At 37.0% G+C, this 14,210-nt stretch overlaps 1 protein-coding gene across 2 annotated transcripts in view; it reads right to left on the bottom strand.

Annotated features, from left to right (window-relative positions):
- The window catches only part of LOC133641733 (neural-cadherin-like), a 342,738-nt gene that overhangs the window by 9,567 nt on the left and 318,961 nt on the right, over window positions 1–14,210 (bottom strand). For both annotated transcript variants that reach the window (XM_062035681.1, XM_062035679.1), the window contains exon 32: window positions 13,919–14,073. In XM_062035681.1, the coding sequence (XP_061891665.1) occupies window positions 13,919–14,073 (155 nt within the window). The remainder of the gene's footprint in view (window positions 1–13,918; window positions 14,074–14,210) is intronic.

Here is a 14,210-nt window from a genome sequence, read left to right on the forward strand (position 1 = left end):
CCGGATAATCATTCTTTCAGAGCAGGCATAACAATGATTTGGATAGTTGGAAGAACAGCAATAACAAAACATGCTTAATATTAGTGAAGTCAATTATATCATGAACAATTTTCTTATATGATTGGAAGTGGCATGTGTTTGTATTTGGTCACAGAATCCTTTAAAGGATTATTTTACTAAGGGAAAACGTGCAAATGTCCATCACAGCTCGTCCAGAGAGGGGGGCGTTGCCCCCAGGACATTGGGGGCAACAGTTGGATTTTAGGAGGTAGTGCAAACACAATAACGACATCTGGTAAGAGCCCCCCGGTAGGAGTAGAGATCAGTGCTTGGAAGTCAACTAACTCCATTGAGCAAAGTGACAACGCCCAGGTATTGCATTTGTACAAACAAACTGAGTGTTGTCCAAACTGGCCGGCCCCAAGGCTAGAGTTACAAAGAGTGGGGGTCTTTAGGTAAAAGGTATTTAAGGATAGTTGTCCGAGAGGACATCAGAAGAGATTCGGCCCATTTCTTCTCCGGGAAACTGCAGTTCCTGTCTGAGGCTGGTTGAAACAAATAAAGCTTTTTGTTCGACGATTCCTTGTTGGTGTCTCCTCGGCTCATCACCCATCACACGACCATCAAATATACAACAATAGTAACAATAATAATAATATGTTGCTGGAAACATTATGAAAATGTCAGCCAAATGTCACTCCTGATGTCAGGAGACTCACGTTTATACAAAATAAAGAAGAGAGACAGTCCTGCTCCCGCTCCTTCTGAATGATTCACCGCCCACAAACTGTTTACTTTCATCTATGTTTACAACAATAATGTCTGTTTTTGTTCCAAACGTTGATATTGGGACAGAAGACCAAATCTGTTGTGGTATGTTCTGATGTTATAGTGAATGTAAATAAAATGCCTTTTCAATCTTCACTTCATACACCGCTGTAACGCGCTATTTTGTTTTGCGTGAGGCCGTCAACTCTGCTTCTCCTTCACTCACATTCAGGACCTCAGCATCATTGTGCCCGGCAGCGTTCTGCAAATCAAAGGCAGCGAGGCCGGCTGGTCTTGATAGAATGCAGCTTGGAAAAAAAAAATAAAAATCAGACATCTCATCATTCAACAGGTCTGAGTCAGCGATGACAATGCATGTATGCAGCATTTGCCAGCAGCCACTGGGCAAGATGCGAATACGTAGTAATAAACATATCAAAGGGGGTTTATAACGGTGCAGATTTTGGAAGACCTAACCGTCTTTGTGTGAAAAACAACAGGATGGGAATGCCTTTGATGCTTCTAAACACGAATCATCACATTTTCAAGCGCAAGTATATACTGCAGAGTAGCATCACACAATCTTCGAAAACATTAGGTACACCAGCAAAAATAAAGATCCAATACAAAAAACTCTACTAAATACTGTAGAGTGGTGCCGCAGTTTATCTACAGCACATTTCGTATAATTCGGTTTTTGACAAAAGTGTTTGCCAATGTTTGGTCCTAGTGAGGTGAATTAATTAACTCATATTATGTTTTGCATATGGTGAATGTTTATATTCATCTGGGAGAAGGCAAACCACCTGTGTAAATCTGTTGTCCTATAGATATTGCTAGTCACATTGGTTATAGTTCTGACATTCACAGGTATGGCACCAGAACCTCATCTCAAGGACTACTCACATTGCCACGCCCAAGAACCAAGGCCATGAAAGTCACTGTACTGTATAAGGCTATTACTTTGTGGAATACTCTTCCTTTGCATATAAGAAATACCCCTAGTAAGGTAGGATTTAAAATATTTCTAAAGATGTATCTGCATTGAGATGCTGTTTTCATTCAGTGTTTTTGCCTTTGCTTGGTTCTATATGTGTATTTTATTGTTGTGTATATATACAGGTATTGCATTATGATAATGCATGTATTGTTATTGTAGTATGATTGTATCTTGAGTATGTTATTGTAACATATCAGTGTTTCCCATAAACTGCCAAGATACCTGTGGCGGTGGAGGCGTGGCTATGGGCGTGGCTATGGGGGTGGTCACCATGACATCTTCGAGTAATTTGCATAATTTACTAAAATGATTTGATTTTCTCTAAAAAGGCTCAAAAAATGTATACTTACTAATTAATAATAACAGTTTTGTTTTAAACGTCAATCCATCCATCCATCCATCCATCCATTTTACAATATAATTACAACACTTTATGTACATATTTATATACAGATTTGAACAACAAGTTATTCACTGAAATATATTTATTAATTGTGGTTCTTACAAAATATATATCTTATAAAATATAAAAGCTAAAATGTCTCTTAAAGCTCTGCCCCTTTAATTAGTGCATACTAAATAATTTAACTTTAGCCTACTACTACAACCATATTATTTACCAGCAACATAAAGTGAAACAGAGGCAGAGGTGTCCTGCCACAGTCAGTAACAAATAAACAGAAAACAGTAGTGGTCAAATACAAATAAGGCAACAAGAGAAGTATCCTACACTTCTCTTTTGTAAAGTAAATCTGAACAGCCTATATGGGCATCTACATCAACTATATGATTTGCCTGAGAAGCTGGACAGGAAATATTTAAAAAAAAAAATAAAAAAATAAATACAAATCTATTTGTGGCGGACGTAATTCTTTCGTGGCGGGCCGCCACAAATAAATGAATGTGTGGGAAACACTGCATATATTTTAATGAGGACCCCAGGAAGACTAGCCTGCTGCTGATGCGTCGGCTAATGGGGATCCTAAATACACAATTAAACAATTAAATTAAACAATAGTAGGTATTTCAGTTTGGGCACATAACAACATAGGGCCCTTTAGTACTGACAGTTGTGTGTGGATTGGATTAATTCTCGCAGAAGAAAAAGCAATAAAATTGGACCTTGGCATGCAAAGGTGATAGGCCTATCCGTGAGAAGAGACTACATGTTTAGCTTATGACAGCATCTAAGACACGACCTGCATCTGTTGTCTTTCCAGACACTTACACACAAACATCCCCTTTTATGGTGAGGGTGTGCTTTCCTGACTTAGCACACACCCAGAGACAGGAAGGAGGATTATACAACTGATGGTTTGGCTTCTCCAAGTTAGGGAGCGCCTAATTTTTCTGACCTGACCTCCTCCAGGAACTGCACTCCTGTATAATGACGCTCGCTTGTAATAAAGCAACTTTTAGTTCAGTACAGCGGGTCCGACAACTCTGCCGTGTCACCCTTCTGTCCGGACGAGGTTGACAAGACCGGGAATACACATCACTAGTTTTCATACCGTCTTGGTTATCGTATGGTCAATGGGACGTAACAAACTATTCCATTTGCCTATCTATCATTCCGCAAAATCCTGTGCCCAAACAAATAATCCCAAATTGTGGGTACTGACTCTCTTTGCTTTTTTTTTCGTTTTTTTAAATTGATTATGTCTGCAGAATAAGCCAACATGGGTCCAAAAAAGCTTAGAACACTATTTAAAGGTATCATCCGCATAGCCTCTCTCTCTGATGAGTTGTTACGTTCTGGTGTTGGTATCATGACTTATTATGACAGGTTTGGACTTTATTTATGTTCCTGTTTTTTATATTGTTTCCATTCCAGCGCTCTTATTTTAAGTACCAATCCCCGTTTTCTCCTTTTACCACCTATTCTCCAGTCTGAGCGATGACTTCCTCACCTGTCCCTGATTGGCAATCAGGACACACCAGACGGGGCTGGATCACTGCTTGATCTTTTTACCTCCATGCAGCATAGTGCTTCTTGTAATGCTACGCAGTGCCCCTTTGTGGTGGTTTAAGGAAGTCATTTCAGTTAGAAAAGCCTCCGTTTTTTTATTGGTTATCATTTTCACCTGATGAATGTCGGAGAAGCCATCTTGTTTTTCAATTGTGTATGAGACAATGTGCTCTACAAACATCTCCCTCTTAAGCTTTGCATTCATCGTTGTTGAGCTTTGAAGAAGCTTTGTTTGTAAGTGTATCCAATATATAACATTTTTGCAGTTCATTGATTGTGTATATATCTTAGACCAGGGGTGTCCAAAGTGCGGCCCGCAGATAATTGTTTACCGGCCCGCCACACATTCTGGAAATGCTATTACAAAAAATAAAAAAGAACATTAAAAAAAGTGGAATGAGGTGAAATCTAATGAGAAAAAGTTGCAATGTTGACACAAAGCTGCCATGCAGGCTGTTTTTTTTCTTTCTTTTGTCTTTCTTTATTTTTTTATTTTTTTGCCATTGCTCAAAAAAATAATAACGACAAAAAATCCATGTTATAATGAATTATTTTCAGGGCTCCAATTACTTCAAATAGTTCACTTTAAAATGTTTTATGTGGTAAATATTGCATATATTGTGTAGTTGCCTTTTAAAAACATCGTTTTCTTTGACAACAGAGCAAAACAAACAAAATAATAGTTCAAACGTAAAATCGACAAGATACATCTGAAGTTGATCTCGTAACTTAAGTGTTGAAAGTTAAAAAACATAAAAAATAATACAAATGTATCACTTTATGAGTGGGGCACCTTTTGGATCCCAAATATATTTAGTAGCATTTTATTTATCTTTTCCCTGTGATGACTCAAAAATATTAAATAATTAAAATCCATGGTGTCCTGCATTATTGATCTTTTAGGACTCTAATTACTAAATACTGCACATTTCAGTTTTACTATAAAAAAACAAAGTTGTTTTTGAGACACTTGTGATTTAGGGCTATATAAATAAACATTGATTGATTGATTGATTTGACAAAAAAGCCATAAAACCTTTTTTTTTTTAAAGAAATATAGAGATTTACTGTAAGCGTTAAATAAAAAATAATAATACAAATTTGACTTATTTTAAAAATTTTAATGACTGAGACCATTTATGGTCCCCGGGACCTCTAAAGGTAAAATAAAAAAAAAAAAATCCAAATATTTTGTTATGGTTTGAAAATGAAAAATATCAAAATGGCCCCCACATGCTTTAATTTTTCCGTGTGCGGCCCGCAGTGGAAAAAGTTTGGACACCCCTGTCTTAGACTATATAAGCTAATGCTAAAAGTTAACACAATTGTTTTCTTTGCTCTGTATTTTGACCTAATGTAAACATTGAACACATTATAAGAACACACTTTTTGTATGTCTTGCAGTTTCACAATAGTTTTTGCATTTTTGTTTTGTTTACTAAATACATTTTTACCTGCCATCTGTCTGCCTCCAACAACACTCAACTGTTACATAATGTGTGTTGTGACCCCAAGATACAGAGGCGGAATGGGAAGCTCAGGTACAACTTATTTGTTAACAGAAATACAGATATAGTGCAGCAGGGAAGTGCACAGGAAGCATAGAGAAAACTTTTCACAATGAGGCAAAAAGCGCAAAGACCAAACAATGAACCTCGAGGACGGGGTTGACATTTAAAGCATCCAGATTGGCAACCAAGATCAGGTGTGTCCTGACTGCCAATCAGGGACAGGGGAGGAACCAGCGCGGAGACAGAAGAAATAGTGGCAAAAGGAGGCAAACAGGAAATTGAAACACAAATAAGAACGCTGCACAGGAAATAAAACAAAATACCAAAAATTAATAATAAGATGTTGTGACAAAATGTGGTGTAAAATGTTCTTTATAATTATTCTATAAAGAGCTTTTACATTTTGGGGTGTCTATAGAATGTGGTTCATTTATTGGATTTACATTTATTTTAGTAAAATTAGTTTCAGTTTTCATATCATTTAGATACCATTGAATTTTCTCACATAGTGACAGTGTCATTTTTGCTGAATGAATAATGGTAGGTAACCCTTAAAGTATATTGGATACTTCTTTTGTCCTTTTAGGTAGATTTTTGCTCGATTTTTGGCAATAACTTTGGTTGTCTTACTCCGAATGGAATTGTTTTCTCCTATTTTGTTTTTCATGTTCAATTTTAAACGTTTTATTTTAAATTATTTCATATATCAACAATACACTGGGAAATAATTTCAAACCCAGTTAAATACTGGCAGGACGAAAAAGTAATCAAGGCGTTACGAGTGTATACAAAAATTGTGAAAACATAATTTTGCATATTTTCTTTCAAAATGAAACCCTGAAATTATTTTTAAAAAAAACATAATTTTATGGTGTATTGACAGTGCAGTTAAACATTATAGTTAGAAATGTGGGGTTTTGTCCCATGATACTAAACAGACACAGCAAAACAATAAAATAATGTATCCAAATAATTTTTATTCCTCATCTTATGTATATAAAGGTCTAATCTTTACCCTAGTATTGCTTGTATTCCGACACGTGACTTCGTCCAGCAAGTGAAAACCAGTGGTGGTCAATGAAGCCAAGATGGCTGTTGTATAGCAAACAGCGTGCGAACTATCTGAGTACAAAATAGAGTTAAATCTTCCTGCAAAAAGCAGAAACAATCAATAAATCAATCTATGCCAAATAATAGATCCCTATACTTTATCCAAAAAAGGTTTGTCGAGTGATATCAGCGATTATACGTCGTTCGCATCTCCAGACATATCAAACTATTCTGCTCCAGATGTCATTCTACACGACAAAACAGATGGAAACTTGGAAAAGCATGGAGGTCTACAACTTCTTTGTGTGTAGCTGGGTCAAGGACATTTGTATCAAGACTCTCCCGGATAAATTTGCATCGTTTTTGCTCGGGTAAGTTTGCATTTCATGATTCAACTTCGCGTCTAAATAAGCTATGTTTGTTGCTGTTGCACGTTGTTTGCGAGTAGCGTGTTTTTCCACGTCTTTATCAAAATATAACTATAGATGTCAACATTGTGTTTGTGCTGAAATATTTATTTATGATTGCTGCCTTTGGTAAAAGCTTAACTCTTTTAGGTTTTGCTCACATTTGCTTTCATTTTATTTAAACGCGCCGAGTTGGTGCTTTTAGAACCACTCGTAGCAATCATGTGTTTAAGAAATACAAATAATATCAAGATAATACTTAAATGAGAAATAATAAACGTTAAAAGTATATCAAACAAACCTTTCACGGAGTGATCACTGCAAACTAATGCATTCTTCTGGTCGTCGTTTCGTACAATCTTGCACACTTCCGCCCTTTTTGATTAACTCTCGAGGAACTCTAAAGAAACGTTTATCCTTTTTGCGATTTGAACGATTCGTACAGCCAAAAACAACACAAGCATAGGGCTTTTTTTCTTTGAGAAAGGCGAAATGCCGCCTAGAACGGGGGTCGGCTCTTTAGTGCCGCCCTAATGGCTCCCTGGAGCATTTTTATAAAAGGATTGAAAATGGAAAAAGATGGGGGGAAAATATTTTTTTTTGTTTTCGTGTGTTTTTTGTTTGAGGAAAAACATGATACAAACCTTCCCAATTGTTAGAAAGCCCACTGTTTAATATGCCTGTGTGTATGCTTCACTGATGAGAGCATTTGGTGAACATCATTTTGTCCTACTAATTTCGGCGGTTCTGGAACTCACCATAGTGTGGACTGTGACGCAACAGTTTGTTGTAAAATCTTCCACTCCTCCTTTGTCTCATTTTGTCCACCAAACCTTTTATGCTGTGCGTGAATGCACACAGGTGCGCTTTGTTGATGTTATTGACTTGTTGGAGTGCTAATCAGGCATATTTGGTCAGTGCATGACTGCCAGCTAATCAATGCTAATATTCTATTTAGGCTAGCTGTTTGTACATATTGCATCATTATGCATCATTAGTAGGTATATTTGAGCTCATTTAACATCCTTTACTTTTATCCTCTTTGTATGTAATTTTGTTTTGCATGTCTCATGACACATTATGTATGTAATATTGGCTGCATTTCAGATAGTTTTGTGTGCCATATTGTTCCAGACCACAGCAAACATGACGTAGCTTGCCAAAGATTGTAATAAATCTATTAAGATAAGACAGCCTGTCCTTTCCTTTAACTTGGACACACACATATATACATTTGGCCATTAAAAGCCAGTCATTTCCAGAAGTAATCTCACCTTCTAAGTAGCCTCTGATTTGCTAATGGTTTCTAATGTTGTAAAAATGTGTAGAATACATATTAAATTTCCACATTTCTGTCAACAAACATTTGCTTCAGCTTACTGACACACAGTCATTTTGATAGTAGGCTATTATAGCTAATATAGACATTTACATCATGTGTTGTCTTCATTATACGACTTATATACGGCTTTTTATTTTTTGTAGCTCCAGACAGATGTTTTTTGTATTTTTGGTCCAATATGGCTCTTTCAACGTTTTGGGTTGTCGACCCCTGGCCTAGAACAAAGCGAGCTTGACCACCACGCATATTGGAAGTGAGCCGGACATGAAATCAGTAAAATCCAAGCAATACCAACCCTTTAAAATGTACTATATGGATGATAAGTAATTTAATGCAAAAGTTTCTAAAAAATAAAAAATAAAAAATAAAAAAACCTGATCAATATTTCAAATGGCCTATAAAAGGGTTTAAAAAATGGTACTGACATATTTTTTTTAGGACTGAAGTTGATTGCAAAGTTTAAGACAAAAAAAAGTAGAAAAAATATATGAACCCAACATTTTTTTTAATACCTTTTCTATCTCCCGAAGGACTTTGTCGTGCTGGTGGCTTTAATTGCTATTAAATTATGTATACCTCAGAGGGTTAAAGGGGCTGTTTGCAAATTGCTTACTTAAATATTTCCAACTAAAATATATAACACCGCCAATAGCTTATGTTAATATTAAAGATTTAACAGAACACATGGAACTTTTAAAAATATATATTTTTTACAATTACAATCTATATTGAACATTTTTGTCGGCTCGAGGAATAAGGCTGGTGTTAATGGCGTTCACTCACCACTGTCTCTTAAACCCGTACCAGCACACTGTAAAAAAAAAAAAAAAGTCAGTAGATTTTGCGGTTAAGAACTGGCAGCTCAGTAACCAGAATGTTATCTTAAAAACAACAGTGGTATCTGTTTTTTTTATTTACAGTAATACGACCATCGTGAATTTTCAGATAAAAGCTATGAGATTTTTGTTTTTTTTGGGAGAAATTTGCAGTCATGTTGTTTATATGATAGAATATACGCTCAACGATAGATAACATTAGTAGCTAACACAATGTTAATGTGTGTTTTACGTGGGTGTAGTTAACGTGCTTGGACCTGGAAGAGGGCGGGGTATAATGTTTACAACACGTTGACATTTAGCACCCTCTAGGCAGCCGCGTGAATCTGGCAAACAGCTCCTTTAATCCAAAATAATGTAGATTAAAATAGTTGTCAAGTCAACCTTAAATTAATGCCAAAAAACTGTTAAGACCTATGAAGGCTGGACGAAGGCCAGCTGAGAAGAATTAATGCGAAGGTGCCAAGCTCCCTGGAGTATAAAATTGATGCAAGAAGATGACTGGAACACTAATAGCTGAGAAAGACACCGTCTCCACATAAGATACGATACGATTTTATACAGCACAGGGACCTTAATTACAGCATCCGAGTGCCAGCTGGTAAGACTCCAAACCCCACAATTTATCTGAGAGTCTGTGAATATGCTTTGATACGGTACATGTTCAGTAGGTGCTGCTGTTTTGGTCAGCATTGTGACACATGGTAGTGTCAGCCATTGTTTTAAGTGAACGGCCCATCGAATCCTAAATAACACTGCATCAGCGCCACTTAGGCACTTTGTCCAGTTTACATCTGCTGTGACAACCAGAAACACACGAGCCTCCACCAGAGGGCAGTGTAGCATATCCAGATGTAAAACCTCTTTTGCACAATCAGCCTTTTCATATAAAGCGATAAAGGAATGGAACGACCTCACAACAAACTTGAAAAGTCTAACAGATTATTAACAGATTATGAACTGAAGCATGGTGTCAGTGGATTTTGAGGAAATATAGTGTTACTTCAGTTTTTGTAAACAACCCACTTTCGTAGGGTTTGGTTTTTGGACAAAAAAGGTTTTCATATACAATCGCATTTATTGTACGGCATCAATCTTGTGTCATTAACACACTGCATGAGTTCAACTGACTGTGTCTTTATTATAAAACATGTCTGTGTCAGTCTGCTCCGTCACCCCTCACTGACATCATCAATAGTTGACTCTGTAGGTATTAGCCAACTACCACGGTTACACTAGGCAAGGCAAGGCAAGGCAACTTTATTTGTATAGCGTTTTTCATACACAGGGCAGACTCAAAGTGCTTCACAGACAACAAAGTGAAATGAAAGAAAATAAAAGCAAAATTAAAATGCAGACAATAAAAATAAAAACAGTGCGGACATTAAAAGTTAAAAGATTTAGCTGAAAGCTAAGGTGAACATAAAAGTTTTCAGTCTAGTCAGTCTAGTCAGTGTCAACAACGCTGTGGATACTTCCTGAATGTTTCAAACCACACATTGCTTGTCCATTGCTTTTTTGGACTCATATTGAGCTAGACAAAAATATAAATAATGCTGTTAAAGGCTAATAAATACACATAAAGTAGGAAATAGCACAGTAGCTAATGGCAGTACTGCTCTGAAATGAATGTGCTGCCGTGCACAAAATACAGTGTGGATGAAAAGCTCGTACACGGAGCATATTTTTATTTGATCTGTGGTTCAAAAATCAAAAAGTTTGTACAATGACGGGTTCGTAAATCGAGGTTGCAGGGAAAAACTGCTTTAGCATTCGTACGATTTGGTCTTCGTCTGAAATTTTGGAATGGATTACTAGCAAAAGCCGAAGTACTAATCTATGGTACTGTGTCTGTCCATACAGACCCTAAATCAGGGGTGTCAAACGTACAGCCCGAGGGCCGGATCAGGCCCGCAAACAGGTTTTACCCGGCCCGCGGGATGACTTTGCCAAGTATAAAAATGTACCTGAAATTTTTGAATGAAAGAAACAGCTGTTCTAAATGTGTCCACTGGATGTCGCAATAGCAATTCTTTGTATCTTTGTAGATGATACTACATATGTACAGTATATTACAGTATCAGTCGAGGAAAATGATCAAACTACATAAATAACATACTGTAATTTGATTTTGATAACATTTTATTGTCTTGAGAGATTGAAAATTGCCACCAATGAGCTGACTAATGAACATTATTACATCATTTATTAAAAAAATATAAATAACGACAATTAAAGATAGAATACTATTAACCGCAACATGTAAGTGTAAAAAAACCCAAGATTATGATTCGTACAATTTCAGAATGTGCTTTTTCTATTTTTAAACAAATAAACTTATCTGAAGTTGTCTTTATCTTTAAGTTATCTTGCCTTGATTTTACGAGTCCGGCCCACTTGGGAGTAGATTTTTCTCCATGTGGCCCCCGATCTAAAATGATTTGACACCCCTGCCCTAAATGATGCATTCAAAGTATGCGCATTGTTAACTGAATACATTTACAGTGGCACATCAATTTTCTAGTACCACAACTTACGAGTAGTTTTAAGATACTAGCTGTCTCGCCGCTTTTTGTTATGTTTTAGATTGCCAGCATACATTTGAGGTATGAATTGTTCCCGGTGCCAGAGATCTAAAGAGAGCGCAGAAGAGGAAAGAGCGGACGACACCCATTGAATCAGCAAACAAAACAAAACATCAAAAGCATAAACGGCCTCGGAGCTGACCCGGTAAGTCTGCACCACCCCAGAGTCAGCAGAATCCAGGCTCTACGCCTAAACACTTCATCCAAACTGCAGACGTTTATCCCCTAAAATATGGCTGCCCAATGATCTGTCCCATGTGTTTCGTGTTATTCTTTTCTCCCAACTCTACAAACTGAACGTTTGAACTTTAGCTTTCTTTATTGGATCTTAGGCAGAAATACTTTACATGTCTGTTGCTGTCAACTCTGACCTCTCCGGTCCATCACTCAAAGATATCTGTGTGCAACATAAATAACAACAACAGTTCCTGTTGTTAAACGCAGCCCCAACCTGTACATTATTATACAATTATTATTATAACTACTGTAGTTGTTTGTTGTACGTTCTATTGTATCTATATTGTTTGAAACAATATTTGTTAAAGGCGAACATCACTTTTTTTGGGTATTTTTGCCTATCAATCACAATCCTTATGTACGACAAGAACACATCTTTTTTTAAATTGAATTAATTCTAACTCGTAAATAGACGCTAGCAAAGTTGGCTAACAATAAAGCTAACAAAACTCATGCCGCCATCGCGTCTATTGCGCCTATAAAACCAGCAAACAGCCAAAAAACACCAATGATACTCTATTTACATTCCGTGACCGAAATATTCACGAAGTATTAGCGATATTATTATAAGTGCTAACGTTAAAGACCTACTTTTAGTTGCACATTGATCACAGAGAGGTAAGTAATTTACTGTATGCTGCATTATTGACATTATGAGCTGGTGAGAGTTGATTCTAGATTATAAATGGACACTGGCCGAGAGTTGGTGGAGGGTGGAGTCGGCTCTCTTGGTTGCTTTGTTGGGTCTGCTCCTGTCTCTGGCCATGCTCCCCGCACCCCAGCAGGCGATGGTGCGGAACACCGCAGAGGCCACACCAATGTACCATATTTTTCGGACTATAAGTCGCACCGGCCGAAAATGCATAATAAAGAAGGAAAAAAACATATATAAGTCGCACTGGAGTATAAGTCGCATTTTTTGGGGAAATGTATTTGATAAAACCCAACACCAAGAATAGACATTTGAAAGGCAATTTAAAATAAATAAAGAATAGTGAACAACAGGCTGAATAAGTGTACGTTATATGACGCATAAATAACCAACTGAGAACGTGCCTGGTATGTTAACGTAACATATTATGGTAAGAGTCATTCAAATAACTATAACATATAGAACATGCTATACGTTTACCAAACAATCTGTCACTCCTAATCGCTAAATCCGATTAAATCTTATACGTCTAGTCTCTTACGTGAATGAGCTAAATAATATTATTTGATATTTTACGGTAATGTGTTAATAATTTCACACATAAGTCGCTCCTGAGTATAAGTCGCAACCCCGGCCAAACAATGAAAAAAACTGCGACTTATAGTCCGAAAAATACGGTATATGGTTGTTGTTTTTTTCTTTTTACTTTTGTGGCTCTGTAGAAGTGGCTGGATGCATCAGCTCTGCTCTTTTAATGTCTTTAATGTCCTTTGTGTTCTTTGATGTTTCCCTCTTACACATATGTTTATGTGTACTATGGCTATGAGGTCTTTTTTCTTCCTTGGCCTCAGTCTGGACCCCCTCTCCAAGGGCCCAGGCTTAGACTGAATATTTTTTTCTCCCCCCCCTCCTCTCCAGTGTTTACCTGTTTCTCACCTTTTTTGTAAGGGGCGCCGGAAGTTGGCAGACCCGTCAGCGATCCTGTTGTGTCTCGCTGTAATGTTTGTCTGTTCTTGAATGGGATTGTGCTGAAAATCTTAATTTCCCCTCGGGAATTATTAAAGTATTTTCTGATTCTGATTCTTGTTTCTGATAAATCATGCCTCTCACTTGGATAGTGTAAGGATGTGGCCATAAACTGAGCAGTTGGTCAAGTAAAAATAATTTATGTGTGTGAATGTTTAACATAGGGATTGTGAATAATAAATTAAATTAAATTAAAAAAATAAAAAAAGTTCCCCTAACTAAAAGTTTGTTTTTCTTTTAAAAAGCAGGTTACATGTTAAATTTGTACTGTTTTTGATTAAATTATTTTCAATTTATTTCAATGGAAGGCTCTTATTTGAGATACAAGTGATTTGACTTGCGATCTCCATCATAAAACCAATTGAGTTTGTAAGTTGAGGTACTACTGTACTACAATATAAATAAAAATAAGTATTATCTTTGTGAACACATAATTAGACACCTCTTTAATTGGACTTTGCAGGTGAATAACAAATAGCATAGTTGGCATCATACAACATGTACTTAAACCAATAATAATAATTAGCTTTTTTACCTGGTCCTGCTCCCCTCCTCCTTCCTCGTCGTAGTTGAGCACGTTCTCCCGGATGTCCTCCCACTCGCCGTGCTGCGCGGACACATGGTACACTCCCTTTTTGAGGCCCTTGTGTCTCCTCCAGCACGAGTACAGAAAGAGGCCCAGCATCAAAACTGAGGGATGCCAAAGAGGAGGTTAACCCATGCAGATAATCATAACGAGATTCTAGACATGAATATACGGCGTAAATGAGTGTAATGAGTGGTGTAACCGCGCGGAGTTTATTTCTCATGTTATGGAACACAGCGGT

The sequence above is a fragment of the Entelurus aequoreus genome, linkage group LG24 (genome assembly GCF_033978785.1).
Source record: "Entelurus aequoreus isolate RoL-2023_Sb linkage group LG24, RoL_Eaeq_v1.1, whole genome shotgun sequence".
Classification (NCBI taxonomy): Eukaryota; Metazoa; Chordata; class Actinopteri; order Syngnathiformes; family Syngnathidae; genus Entelurus; species Entelurus aequoreus.